The sequence below is a fragment of the Leptonychotes weddellii genome, chromosome 7 (genome assembly GCF_054177405.1).
Source record: "Leptonychotes weddellii isolate Sample4059 chromosome 7, ASM5417740v2, whole genome shotgun sequence".
NCBI classification, from domain to species: Eukaryota; Metazoa; Chordata; class Mammalia; order Carnivora; family Phocidae; genus Leptonychotes; species Leptonychotes weddellii.
This window is the reverse complement of record NC_138375.1, coordinates 74,906,478-74,920,802: the sequence shown is the minus strand read 5'-3', so window position 1 is coordinate 74,920,802 and position 14,325 is coordinate 74,906,478. Positions and strand designations below refer to the sequence as shown.

General features: G+C 33.5%; 1 protein-coding gene across 1 annotated transcript in view; it reads left to right on the top strand.

The window, feature by feature from the left end:
• SLF1 (SMC5/6 complex localization factor 1) overlaps positions 1 to 13,990 on the top strand; it is a 78,187-nt gene extending 64,197 nt beyond the window's left edge. The window contains exons 16-21 of the mRNA XM_006742575.3: positions 5,097 to 5,242; positions 6,221 to 6,384; positions 7,149 to 7,282; positions 9,203 to 9,295; positions 9,708 to 9,890; positions 12,498 to 13,990. Coding sequence (XP_006742638.1) covers positions 5,097 to 5,242; positions 6,221 to 6,384; positions 7,149 to 7,282; positions 9,203 to 9,295; positions 9,708 to 9,890; positions 12,498 to 12,979 — 1,202 coding nt within the window. The 3' untranslated portion in view covers positions 12,980 to 13,990. The remainder of the gene's footprint in view (positions 1 to 5,096; positions 5,243 to 6,220; positions 6,385 to 7,148; positions 7,283 to 9,202; positions 9,296 to 9,707; positions 9,891 to 12,497) is intronic.
• Positions 13,991 to 14,325: the final 335 nt, after the last annotated feature.

Sequence of the window (14,325 nt, the reverse complement as noted above, 5' to 3'; positions counted from 1 at the left end):
TATGTGTACTTAAATAGCTTTCCAAATCTCTTTGGTAACTTCTTAAACCCTTAGAGTTTTGCTAAGTCAAGTTAAATGACAGAAATTCATTGAATACCTAGATCATTTCTAAATTGATGAAATAGTGAAACATAAATTACTATATAAAGGTTTATCCACTTCTGGTTTCCTTTTACAGAGGAACTAAAGATACTTGGTGTGTTAGTAAACTTGTCTTTTGTCTCTTTGGCAAGTTTACTATGAGGAATAATAGACTTCTAGAGATTTTAAAATGTATTCAAAATTTGTTGATAATAGCACAATTGTCTACTTCCTCATTTTCACTAGAAATTAAATTTTCTGAGGGTTTTTAAGAATTTTGATTAATGTATGTAATTAAGACTACTGGAATAATAGGGGAAATAACTGCATGCAAGGAAAATAAGTTGAGTTTTTGACTAAGAGCAGGTATGAGGTATGGAGATGTGTTTTTGGTAAGGGGAAAACAGTTTTATCTTGATTGTTTCATAATGTGAAGGAGAGACAGAATTTTACCTTGTGTGGTCAAGTTGGCTAAAATTAAATGAATTCATTATAATTGTTTTTTAAAAATAACCTTTGATATCAGTAATGTACTTATGTTTAAGTAAAACTGGAAGTATTCTTTCATCTGCTAAAAGGACAAAGTTTTCTTGAAAGATCCATTTGCTTTTGATAATGTGAAAGGTTTTTCTTCACCTTTTAAATCTGCCTAGAAAATATTCTCTGTATTATCAAACTAAATACTTATTTTGTCTTTGTGAATTCTTTGATTACTTAAGAAAACAGTCTCCTCTTAAAAGAGCTAAGGTTTTGTTTTTTTGTTTTTTTCCCAGCTAAATTTCTATATTTGAGTGCAAAGGTTTTAATTGTCACTTTTGTGAAATTATTTCACAGTGGCTTATGATTCTGTTTGACCAAGTGTTGTAAAATCTTTTGATATTCTTGACAAACTTCCGAAAATCAAATTTTTTTTTTAAAAAAGATTTATTTATTTGACAGAGATAGCAAGAGAGAGAACACAAGCAGGGGGAGTGAGAGAGGGAGAAGCAGGCTTCCCACGGAGCAGGGAGCCCGATGTGGGGCTCAATCCCAGCACCCTGGGATCATGACCTGAGCCGAAGGCAGACGCTCAATGACTGAGCCACCCAGGCGCCCCCCAGAATCAAATTCTAAATGAAGTCTTTTTTTGACTTTGAAATAAATTTGGGATTTTGCAGAGGGTGTCTGGAATATTATAAAAGATATGTTCTCTCTCCTTGTCAAATGAGCAATTCTAAACTAATTAGGTTTAAATCACATGGGAAACATTGTCAAATAAGAAGCAATACTTAAGCCTTCTTTATGTTGTGTTTGTGTCGGTGTATGTAAGTGTTCCAAAAATAATAGGAAATTCTGAGATATCTGATATGTCCTGGTGTATGTTATCACTTGTAATTCTAGCTTTAATCTTAAGATGTATGCCACAGAAATAACCAAATTTTCTTAATTGCATTGTAATAAACTCTTACAGACCCTTAACCACAGCCATTTTTAAGTCTGTTATTTACAGAGAATTATTGTTCTTCTCTGTTGCCTTTGCGAATACATTTCATCGTCAGAGAGATTCATGGAAAGGACTGTGACAAATACTCTAGAATATGTGTTTCTGATCATTTTAAGATCATAACATTTAACTGGGTAAGAATTTGCAGAACTCTGATGGAGAAACATAGCTTTATAAAACTGCAAACTTAAGATTAAAATCAACAAGAATTAATTTTGGGGACTGAATGAACTAATGAGGATGATGATTATTTTTATGACTTTTTGTTTGCAGCATTGCTGGGTCAATGTTATGTTTTTCCACTTTTAAGGAAACTTTACAATAAATTGGTAAAATATACTATCCTTTGTAAACAAAGATGAAATGCATACTTTTTCTCCCTACCTTATCTCTCTGGAAGTCAGAAGCTTCTTAGTATTCTTATTTTCATGGTAGTGTAGCTATTTGCATAAGTTCAATAAGAATCTGTTCTCCTTGTAACAGGACACAATTGGAAACATTGGTTGTGTTGCCAAAACTTTGGCTGGAATGTCATATTTGAGAATGTGCATAGAATCAGATATGACCAGACAGCTTTAAGGAACTAAAGCTGACTTCATGGAGTCATTAAATCCCCTTGGAAAAACAGCCTAATACCTTGCTTTCAGGGTTCCCAACAGCCTTACCAGGTAAACAAGGTCGCATCCTGGCAGGCTCAGAAACCTGGATATTTTGGAGACCTCAAGAAAAGAGGAATTTATACACATCTATAGATATAACAGACAAAGTCTGATGGCAAGACCTAGGCCTGGCTTCCTAGTCTCAAGATCTTCTAAAAATTCAATCTGAGGGGTGCCTGTTTGGCTCAGTTGAAAGATCATGCGACTCTTGATCTTGGTCATGAGTTCAAGCCCCACATTGGGTGTAGAGATTACAAAGAAAAATACACAAAACTTTTAAAAAATAAATAAAAACTGAAAGTTCAATCTGAAATTCCTTATGAAAAGTTCCAACAAAGCAGATTTAGAAGAGCTTGTATGATCAGGAACTATTCTTGCTGCACTTATGTAAATAATCAGGCCGAGTTTACTGAAACTAGACTTAATTTTTAAATGACTTATTGTGTTTATATTTGATTAAATGGAGGGGACTGTAGAGAGAAAAATTGTTTCAGTAATACACTTTTATAGATATCAAATTCTGTTGCTGTTAATTGTCTTTGAGGTCTTGTTTTCTGCCTGTAAACTGGACTAGATCTTGAATTCTTCTAGTTCCTTCCTCCAGTATTTGGCTATAACTGTCCATACTGACACTTCTAAATTTTCTCCCACCTTTCTGACTTGGAAACTCTGAGAACTGAAACTGCCCTCTTCCTGAAGCTGTGCAAGCAAAAGCTGGACAGCTTGATATAAACTTTAGAGAAATTACCACAGCAGCTCATGCATGGACTGTCTTTATGCCTATTGCTGTGTGGCCACTCAGAAAACTCACCAGAGACATTGAAACTGCAAACCATGAAAATCTTTCAGATTGCCACTGCCTGCTCTCATTACATCTGAAGATGTTTTGAGCCAGACATCTAGAAATCTTGACTGGCTGCCTTCGGAACTTAGAGATTTAGATTATAGTCTGCCCCAACCATTAGCATTTGCTATTGTTTTGCTTCCATAGAAATAATCTTAGTAAATTCCTGATATTTTGTACAATGTACACCTAACTTTGGGAGCCCACCAGTATCACTACCTCCTGAAATGAGACACAACTCTTCTAATTGAACTGACCAGTTCTCAGGGCTAAGATACTGGTTCAGTGAGGTGGAGCAATCTACCAACTCAACTTCTAGAATGTGAAACTTTTTGGGAAGTTTCAAAGACAGAAATGAAGGGGAGCAGAATATGCTGCCCCAGAATGTGCCACTTTAGCATGTGGGTTATTTTGAGCTGAAGACAATCAATAATCAAAAGACTCAGGAAGAACTTTTCATTACTCCCTTAACTGCCTAAAAGAATGTAGATAGAGGGACTTGTCCAGGAAGAGAGCTACCACGATAACTACAAAGTGTATAAGATAGATGTGGTAAGCTAAGTACAAGTTTGGCAGAGCCTGTTTGTTCAGATTCCTGTCTGTGTTCCATTGTCTCTGCATAGCATGTCAAATACTTGTTTACCAAACATTTGCTTTGCCCATCTTCCTGAAAATTGTCCTCCTTTCCTTTGAAGCCCCAGACCTCCATCCCCATTCTCTTTAACTCAGGATGGCGTATAAACCTCAGTTACCTGTCTTTGAACCTTTCATGTCTATGAGGCTCCCGTATGAAAGGAATTAAATTTATTTTTCTCCTGTTAATCTATCTTATGTCAATTTACTAGACCAGCCAAAAGAACCTAGAAGGATAGAGGAAAAAATTTTTCTCCCCTACAGTAGTGAATCTGCTGTGTTGTATAATATCACAACTTTTTTCTCCTGTCTGTTTTAGTTTTAGCTCCCATAGTGTCTTGTTGATTGGTCTTATTTATTCTTTATATTCCACTTTATCATCCATTCTGTTACTTATGCAGAGAGTATCAATGGAGAATTCATAATGTTGAATAGATTATTTTAGGTGGCAAATAGTCATTCCAGTTTTTCATTACTTTCAGTTCTTTTGTATATTTATGCATCTCCATGTTATTGGAGAACTTGAGGTTTTCGGAAGAAGAGATTTGAGGCTCTTGGTGTTTTTTCAGTTTTGTTATTTAAAATTACAGTTCCCTCCCCCCACTTCCTGTAGTAGAGTAGGTACAAACTTCTAAGGAAGTCCTTATACATTCTCTTGTCTTAAATTTTCCTTTTCTTTACATTTATTCCTCCTCTACAGTAATAGGTTTCATGGATGTTGTCAGGGGAAGGGGTCTAATTTCTTTCTTCCTCTCAACTCAAATTAAATAACATATGTGTCCATTAAAAAAAAACAAGTACTGGTTCACTAAAGGCACAGCCCCATTATGGGAAAAGATCTTTAACATGAATCAGAAAATATAGTGATAAAAATCCCATACCTGGGCGCCTGGGTGGCTCAGTTGGTTAAGCGACTGCCTTCAGCTCAGGTCATGATCCTGGAGTCCCTGGATCGAGTCCCGCATCGGGCTCCCTGCTCGGCAGGGAGTCTGCTTCGTCCTCTGACCCTACCCCTCTCATGTGTTCTCTCTCTCTCATTCTCTCTCTCTCAAATAAATAAATAAAATCTTTAAAAAAAAAAAAAAATCCCATACCTATCTATTCATATATTATCTCTCTATTCATGTATGTATTATCTAATTTCAAGATTTTTATTTAAAATAATAAAAAGAAATGATTGTTTCAAATGTGAGAATATGTGCCATAAAAATTTTTTTTCTTGAAAGGCAAGGAATAAGAATATTAACCGTTTTGGGGGGTTTAAAATTATGTGGATGAATCTTACTGGTGTAGGAATCATCATTTGAATGAATAAAACCTATGCAGAAAATATTCTATAGACAGAACTTTTATAGGGTATAGCAGTAACTACATTTACTTCTTTTGTTTTGTACAGACTTTTCTTCACAGGAATTAGAGATTTTCATTTGTTCCTTTTCCTCTTCCTGGCTTCAAATGTTTGTTGCAGAGGCAGTCTTTAAAAAGTTGTGTTTACAGAGTTCCATCAGTGTTTCTTCTGAGCCACTCTCTCTTCAGAAAATGGTAAGACCACTCTATTCTTCTCATCGCCAAGAAGTGAATTCATAAATTCAACTTTAAGATGTTTGTTATTTCTAATAATTGGACAGAGCTTGTTAACCTTAAATCTTTCAAATTTATATAAATCTATGTAATCTTTCAAATCTATGTAAGAGTGGGTATTTTTCAACCTCAAAAATGAAGTGTAATTAGTGATAGAAATTTTAATTACTTATTTAAGGATTGATAACAGAAAAATAATACAGAAACTTTTGTTTCCTAATAATTTGCCATAGCACGTAATTATTTTGAAAAGACCTAGATCCAAAAAATTTTTATGTAGTATTTAATGGTATTTAAAAAGCAAAATTTGTAGATGATGCCAAAGGTTATTATTTTTTATCTTATATATACACATGTGTAAGCTGCATTTGATTCAAGGTTTTCCGGTTTTATCTTGGTTATCTTTAATTAATATCTACTGTCTTCAGCAGTTTCCTCAACAAATGAGAAATATGCTTGTTTATTGGTTGGATTGGGCAAATATTGTTTTGCAGCAATCCTTGTCCTTAACGACTTTTGCTCTTCTTACTCCACTTATTCCAGACTTTTTTTCTGTCAAAGGAAGGCATTACCAAAATGGAAATGACAAAATACTGGTTGTACATAAACCACAGATATTTAAAATATGCAAATGAACCATAACAAGTTGGGCATTAGACTAATCCAAATGAGAACTTTGCTAAAAGAGTATCAAAAGTGAATTTGAAAAAATAATTATTTTCAAGAAGACATTTTTCTTTTTGTGTCTGTTATGTTAATGACCTGGAACTAGACGCTTTCTTATTATTTTAGCATGTTCAAATGAGAAAGGATAGCAACCATAGTGATAAAACCAAGAAAATATAACTAAATGTAATGGTGAAATGAATCAGTAATTTCTTTTGACTGCTTTCCAGGTCTTTGTAGTTGAGAAAGCAATATAATACTATTTTGCAACAGGTATATTCCTATTTGCCAGCTTTGGGGAAGACTGGTGTGCACGGGACTGGAAAGATGCAGATAGCAAAGAAAATAGGACAGCGGCCTTGCCTTGAATCTCAGAGAGCCTTATTAATGCTGAATGGTGCGAAACAGAAACAAGTTGAAGGGCTGCCAGAGTTACCGTAAGTGATGCTTATGGATCACCTTTTTTTTTTTTTTAAGATAGCCCCTTTTTGGACACATTCCTTAAACTTTATACTTACCTCTAATGTTGTCTGAATTATACTGCATAGCAGAAAACTGAGTTTGAGATGTATAAAACAATACATATGATCAACATTATTGCTTTAATTCAAGGTACATGTTTTCTCTGTGTTAAGATCAAGTGCTTTCCAAAAAATACAACTGTTTTTCAAATTCTCTCATAGTCATTTTGCCTGTTTAAAATTACTATTTGTATATAATAAAGATTGGATTTCAGAATCCATAGGCATGTAAGATACTCTGAATTGTTACAGTAGCTTCCCCCACATGCGAAACCTTTTCTAAAAGTATGCTGTAAAAAATTCAGAAAACCTTAAAATGTTTTTAGGAAGAATCGGATCAGAATATGAAAATAAGAATGGGGAGCAGGAGCCTGCATTTGAATCTTAGCATTTTGCTTTTTTCTCTTTGCCAAATGTAGTTTACTTGGGCTCTTCCTCTACATGACATTCCATATTCATAAACTTTTCAGTGGGCAGTTGGGGGTACAAGGTTAATAAAAATGCATAAAAATTTGTTTCTGCGCATTTGGAATAAATATAAAAAACAAGCAGTAAAGATTTGAATGAATGGGGGTTTAAATGAACAGGAGGCTAGATTTTAAAAAGTACTCACTATGTAATGTACACTGCCATGCCTTCGTGAAAAACAAGCTTTCATTTTTTTCTTACTTTATTTTCAGAGAGCTGAACCTTGCTAAATGTTCCTCATCGTTAAAAAGATTGAAAAAGAAGTCAGAAGGAGAATTATCATGTTCCAAGGAGAATTGCCCCTCTTTAGTTACAAAGATGAATTTTCACAAGACTAATCTAAAAGGTATTCCAAGTAGCTAAGTTAATTTATGCTAGGAACTTCTTGATTATAGTCGGTATTTGCAAGTTTTACACACTGGCCCCAATGAATCCTTGAACTTGACTAGGTCCAGAAAATACCTTCTTAGATAGCATTTTTTTTTTTTTGAACTGTCATGTATGCAGAGAAAGTGATTGTTTAATATTCAGTATAATAGAATATTTCCTCCCCATTCTTTCTCCCCCTCCTCTTCAGATATTAGCTCATATTGAGCTCATTCCAGACTTGCCCGCCTTACTTTTCTATTCCACCTCAACCTGTGCAGCTTGGGATTAGAGTCTTTTGATTTGAAAGTATAATTCAGTCTTCATCTCTTTCAGTCCTAGACATTTTGTGAACAAAGAATGAGGAGTAGGCTATGTTACATAGCTGTGTTAAGCATATGGACTCTTTTCTCCCAGGCATTGAGCCCAGACTATGAAATGTGTTTGGCTTTTGGTTCTAACTATACTGGAACCTAAGTACCTAAAGGATGGAGTAACAAGAATAGTGCAGTAATAATTCACTTCGGCACCTCTTTTACTTAGTGACCTCTTAACTCACAAATATGTTACCTTCCACAAGTCTATACCTGACCAAAGGAAATTGCTGAGTCTCTTGCTAATGAGCTGTATTGTGCTTTTAATACAAAAATTATTAGGACACCAATGTAAACAGTAAGAGTGAAGCTCTTATAATCTCTCAACATGATAAAAGTTCATAATTGCATTTGATGAATTCAAAATAGCTGCCCATTTAGCTCAAAATGTGAAAAATGTATTAAAGTAGAACTCTGGTATTAACTATACAAACAATGTCCTTTTTCTTTGTTTATTGTGTCAGAAAGTAAAATGAATATGAATGACTTTAGTCTGAATAGCAGAGGGAACTGCTGGGAGGGAGGAAGAGAACTGAGAAATAGTGGAGAAAAAACTTCAAAAGCTTTTCCTTGCATGTAAAAGAAATGTTTTGGTAGAAGTTACAGAGATAATCTATAAAATTGAACATTGTAAAAATGTGTTACTTAGTATTTTATAGCAAGAAAGGGTTTGATTCAGTATTTCATTTGTTTTCTAAGCAACTGCTTATTAAAAGTTTTTTTAATTCCCTTTACATCAAATTATCACTTACATCTTATTAATCTTGGTTACAACAGAGATGGATATAGCCAGCAAGCACTAATTGCATCCCTCCTAGAAAAAACTTTACCATTTCATTTGTCACTCTTATTCAGCTTTAAATGGTACTAGAGTTTTTTGTTTTTTTTTTTCCGTGTGTGTGTGTGTGTGTGTGTGTGTGTGTGTTTATATTAAGATTCCCCCATTTCTCCTTCTCTGTGCTGCTGTAGCCAAGCCAGACAGCCTATTGAGAAGCAGCAAACCATCTGTTAATGGATTTGAAGTTCTGAATTATACTTGAGTGTGTAGAGGCACTCGTGCTTAGCCAGAAACATTCATTTGAATTAAGCTATAAATGCTGTATAAAAAAGAGCCATACATTTAACGTAGGTTCATGAATAAATTTAAGAGAGGGCAATTGCACTCTAAACTTTTATTGCTGCAAAACCCAGTATTTTTGGTGTTCTCTGATCATTTGGGGCTTTTATAGCGGGATTGAAGCTTTAAACCTTGAACTAGGGGGAGACAATGCCTGTATTAAACCTTTTGCAGTAGAATTTCATTGCTGAATTGCTGATAGAACAGAAGCTCTATGGATTGGTGGGTATCCCTCCCCCCTCTTTTTTTTTTTTTTTTTTAATGTGAGAGATGTTTAAACCAGTCAAAAGGAAAACTCAATAAATAATTTTCTGGCATGGGGCCAGATCTTCTAGTTCATGCCCTTTGATTATTTTCTTTAGTTGATATCTTGTCTTCTCTGGAATAATCTATTAATTTTTTATGGCAGGAGAAACAGCCCTCCATAGAGCTTGCATAAATAACCAAGTGGAGAAATTGATTCTTCTTCTCTCTTTGCCAGGAATAGACATCAATGTTAAAGGTAAGTTCTATATTTTTGTAGTCTGATCCAGTGTCTTAATGTTTGTGGTATTAAATAGTGTTATGTCAACATTAAGAAAAATCATTTAAGTATATTTACCTAACATATCTTCAAAATATTACCAGTTGCAAAACCAAGAAATTCATCATATATTAATTTATAACTAATAGCACAGCAACATTTTTTCTCCATATTTTGATAGATCTCAAAATCATTATTTTTAAATTGTTTTAATTTATTTTTCTTACAGTTAGAAATATGACTACACCTTAGGCGTTTTTATCAAAACATGATATTTCTATATGAATGAAGCACCTAAAAGTCACACTGATAAAGGAAGCAGATTATCAATACTTTACTACCAAAAGACCTACTTTTGCTGTTTTAAAACTTGCCTTGATTTCTAATTTAGACAATGCTGGCTGGACGCCTTTGCATGAAGCCTGTAACTATGGCAACACAGTGTGTGTCCAGGAAATTTTGCAACGTTGTCCAGAGGTAGATCTGCTCACTCAAGTGGACGGGGTGACTCCTTTGCATGATGCACTGTCAAATGGACATGTAGAAATTGGCAGGCTGCTACTACAGCATGGGGGTGAGTGCATTTATGCTAAACGGGTTTTGATAAATTATCCAGTTTTTTGATGAATTCCCTCAGAGGTAGATAGCATGTTATGTTTAAGGTCTGCAAGGAAAAATGCCTTTATTTCATATTAATGAAAAAAATAAAAGGTCTCCGAGAACAAAAGCACCTTTTATTTAATAGGGATACCTTTTCATAACATGTAAATATTTATTTATTTTTATTAATTATAAAGCCTGTTTAGATTTGTGTATGAGAGTGTATTTTGAATTGAGTGTGTTTTAAATATTCTTTTACTTAAAGTGTGTAATGTCTTTGTGAACCAGCCATTTCTGAAAGCTTATTAATAAATGAATTTAAGTGTTCCATTGTGGTTACTTGGGTTTTCCATTCCTGTTTCATTTCTTGTGTATAACTGTTAACTCGATTAATCTTTTTTTTTTAATGAGTCATTTCTTTACAGACTACAAAAAGAAAGATAGCCTAGAATATCTTTTCTTCATTCACATTTTGCAGTCAATTAAGTTACAGTGGGAAGATTTTTTTCAAATGGTGGTAACTGTTGTGCAGGGGTTTTGTGATGGAGATAACTTGAGCTTAATATTTATCTGCTGCTTTTTCTGATTTTTGATCTCTGAATTTCAGAAAGCACCCCCACTCCCCTCTTCAGTGACATTCTTCTTACATGTGAACTGAAAAATATAAATTTTATGTTAAATTTTGCTGATAACTGATTTGTGTTTTAAAAGAGAAACAAAGGAAAAGTGATGACTAGTTTATAATGCAGAAATAAAATTTTGTGTAAATTTCCTGTTACTTTTATTTGTGCTGATTTTAACTGGAAATGTAAAATTATTTTCTCCTGTAATTAAAGCTATTTCATTCTGCATGAAAATAAAATGCATATTTTCTTTAGATCTTCCCCCCTCCCCCCACGTATATACATATGTGAAAGGTTGTATAGCTTGGTAGCTTAAGCATTTTGGTTATTTATAGTCTTCTCCTGCCCCCTAAAGGCCTTAGTGTGTCTGTTTTACTGACACCATTTCATAATCAATAAATTTTTCAGTTCTTCCACCTTTTTTAGTATTATATGTTTACTAAACTATAATGTTCTGTCTCCTGTGTTTTATTTTTCTACTCAATCATGTATGTGACATTCGAAGTCAGTATTTGGCCTTGCTTCAAATGATCTAAGCAGTGTAAGAGCCATTACTGTAATAAGTCCAACTCTTTAGAAAGAGAATGGGATTATACTGACCAAAGTGAATTTTTCCAGGGCTCTTGTTGAAGAATGGTACACGTATGAGTTCATTGTCATAAGAGAAGAAACCTACGTGTAGTTGAATTTACTGAGGTCCTTTGGCAATTGTACAGATTAAGCTTTGCCTTAGTTGTATTCTGAGTTTGGACCTACCAAATGGTTTAACACCATCATTAAAGTAACTACATCTCTTCTCTGTGTGTTACTCAGTCTTGAAAGAAGTAATTTCAGAAGTTTATTTATGTCTCTAAAACCTTTGTTTACTTTTGGTATCTTGTCCATAATTTGGGTTTTTGTTTTTTTGTTTTTTTTTAATAAGAGGAGTTACTTGGTGCAATTTTTTCATTATATTATGAAAAGAGACCTAATTTTGATTTAGAATTTTATTTTTTCCATAAAATTAAATTATATATTATCAGTGGTTGATCTTTTATATTAAACACATTTTATAAACTAGGCTATTACATATGTTTCATCAGATTCATCATTAGGAATTTTTGCAGCTACACTGTGTTCTCTGACAGTATGTTCTTATGTTGTATGTAGGATCTTCTGATTATGTCTTCTAGTACTAAAACTGTATATCTCTTATAACATTTTTATGGCAGAGTGGATAAATAATGACAGGATTTGACAGACAGAGGGGTACAAAGTACTCAGTGCTATGTGACCAAATACTGAGTCATTGTTGTTTTACCCCTCCCATATTATCCTTTACTACCTAGGGGATAAACTCTTCAATGTTTGGTAAGTAGATATATAGGTTTAGCTAGGACAGAAAGATGAAATCTGACTTTTGACTCAGAGCAGTTAACATTTAATTTTTTGTAAATCAGTTACGTATACTAAAAATTGAACATAAGCAAAGGTAAATGAAAATGTGATCTATGTCTGTGCATGGTTTTATAGTCTACTCTGTTGCAATCACCTGTTAGCAATGGAAGGAGGTAGTACTTCTTTCTCCTTGGTGAAATTATAAGATCCCTTTAAGACTGTTACACAGATTGAAGAAGAACATATTTCGTAAATATCTTCTGGGAACACTGAAATTCTTATTTCAACCTGACAATTTATAAAGTTTTATATGCTTTTTAAAATTTGTAATTATGTATTTTTTTATTGAACTAAGGCATGAGTTTTTAGGTAAACCTAATTAGGCGTTGACTAGAATTCTGGGTTTTTTTAATGTACCTTTATTAGGAAGTCAGTATGTATGGCCAGTTAATTTTGTCAACATGAATTATTACGAAATATGATCATAATCGGAGACCTGGATGCTTTGGGGAAATAGAGAAAACAACTGTTAAGCTGCCAAAAGAAAAATGTTTTGATGTTGTGCATTTTCTTTTTCACAGGCCCAGTGCTTTTACAGCAGAGGAACTCTAAGGGAGAATTGCCCTTGGATTATGTGGTATCATCTCAAATCAAGGAAGAACTATTTGCTATTACAAAAATAGAAGATACAGTGGAGAACTTTCATGCCCAAGCAGAGAAACATTTTTACCACCAGCAACTTGAATTTGGCTCATTTTTACTTAGTAGGATGTTGCTAAATTTTTGTTCAATTTTTGATTTATCTTCAGAGTTTCTCTTAGCTTTCAAAGGGTTAACTCATCTAAATGAGCTGCTTGTGGCTTGTAAGAATTATAAAGAAACTACCAGTGCTCACACTGACTGGTTATTGGATCTTTATGCCAGAAATATAAAGACATTGCAGACGCTCCCAAATATTCTTAAGGAACTGCCTGAGAATTTAAAAGTGTGTCCTGGAGTGCACACTGAGGCCTTATTGGTGACATTGGAAATGATGTGCCGTTCAGTCACAGAGTTGTCATGATGATACCAAAAAATATGAGTCAACTTTCTAAACATACTTAGCTTGCTTTGTCATTTCGTATGGACTTCATAGCTTATTAACAAATATTAATTTGATTTATTTATTGACAGAATTTGCAGTTTTGCTAAATTTCAAAAGCACTTAAAGTAACTTCTGCAACCCTGTAATGTAGGCTTCTTTTTCCATGTTGTAGAATTTGACTCAAAAGTAAAAAGAGTTTCATTGGTATATACTGCTTTCATTAATCTTTATTATTTCCTGATCTGAAAGTGATATTTATTTATATTGTACATGTAAAACATTTTAATTTAAATATTTTTTGAAATCAAAATGTTCTATCCTCTCTTCCAGGGATTTAAGGTCTTAAAATCATGGCAAGGATATTCATGCAAATGTGCACCTATAAGCATGTAGCTCCCTGTTTATTCTCCGTAGGCTGTTGGACTAAAATACTCATTTTAGTTTTGTGTGTTTGTAAAATAAACATTTCTAAAATTTACAATAATAATATTCTCTTGGTTTTTAAATGCAGTGAATGTGCCAAGTTTGACAGTTTGATCCCTTGATCTACTTTAACAGTTCATGTACAAAGTTTATTTCTACTCCATGTAACCACTGTTCTGTAAGTGACAACATACTGCTGCATAGTAAGTTTTGCCAAATATTAAGATTATAAGTGGTAACTAAGTAATAGATTTGAGATTATCTAAAATCTTAATGTGTAGTATGAATTTATGCTTCAATTTGCAGTTTTTTCCTAACAGCAATTTATAGTAAAACTAAAAGAAAGGGTGTGGATAATAACCACTTTTGAAATTGGAGTTGCTTTCCTAGTGGGAATAAGTTACGTTGTGGTACAGCTGGAAAAGAAACATTAAAACGTCCATTTAGCTTTTATGTAACTAAAGTGATGATCTCAAGGAATTAATCTGCTAAAGAAGCACACTTTAGTTTTATCTTAGAAATAGATCTTTTAACGAGATACAAATTCTGAGTGTTTTATTACTCGGTTTATAATCTAAACTGAACACTGCTACATTAGTAAATCAGCTCTGAATAAAAATCAAGGTGTTTTTTTTTTACTTATATTTTTAAATCAGTAATTTTTTACACATACTTTAAGAAATATTAGTTGTTTCTTGTTAGCCTTCAAATGTCAAAACCTAAAAGTCTCGTTAATGTATACTTAATCTGCCAGAGTGTCAGAGAAACCATGACGTAGCAGAGACTATCTAAGGAATATTAAAATGCTCAGATTTAGTAAAGTGTTTCCCAACATGATGAATAAGAACATTTTCATTCCGAAGAATAGCCACTTTACTTCACTTGTGAGGGCATCGGGAATA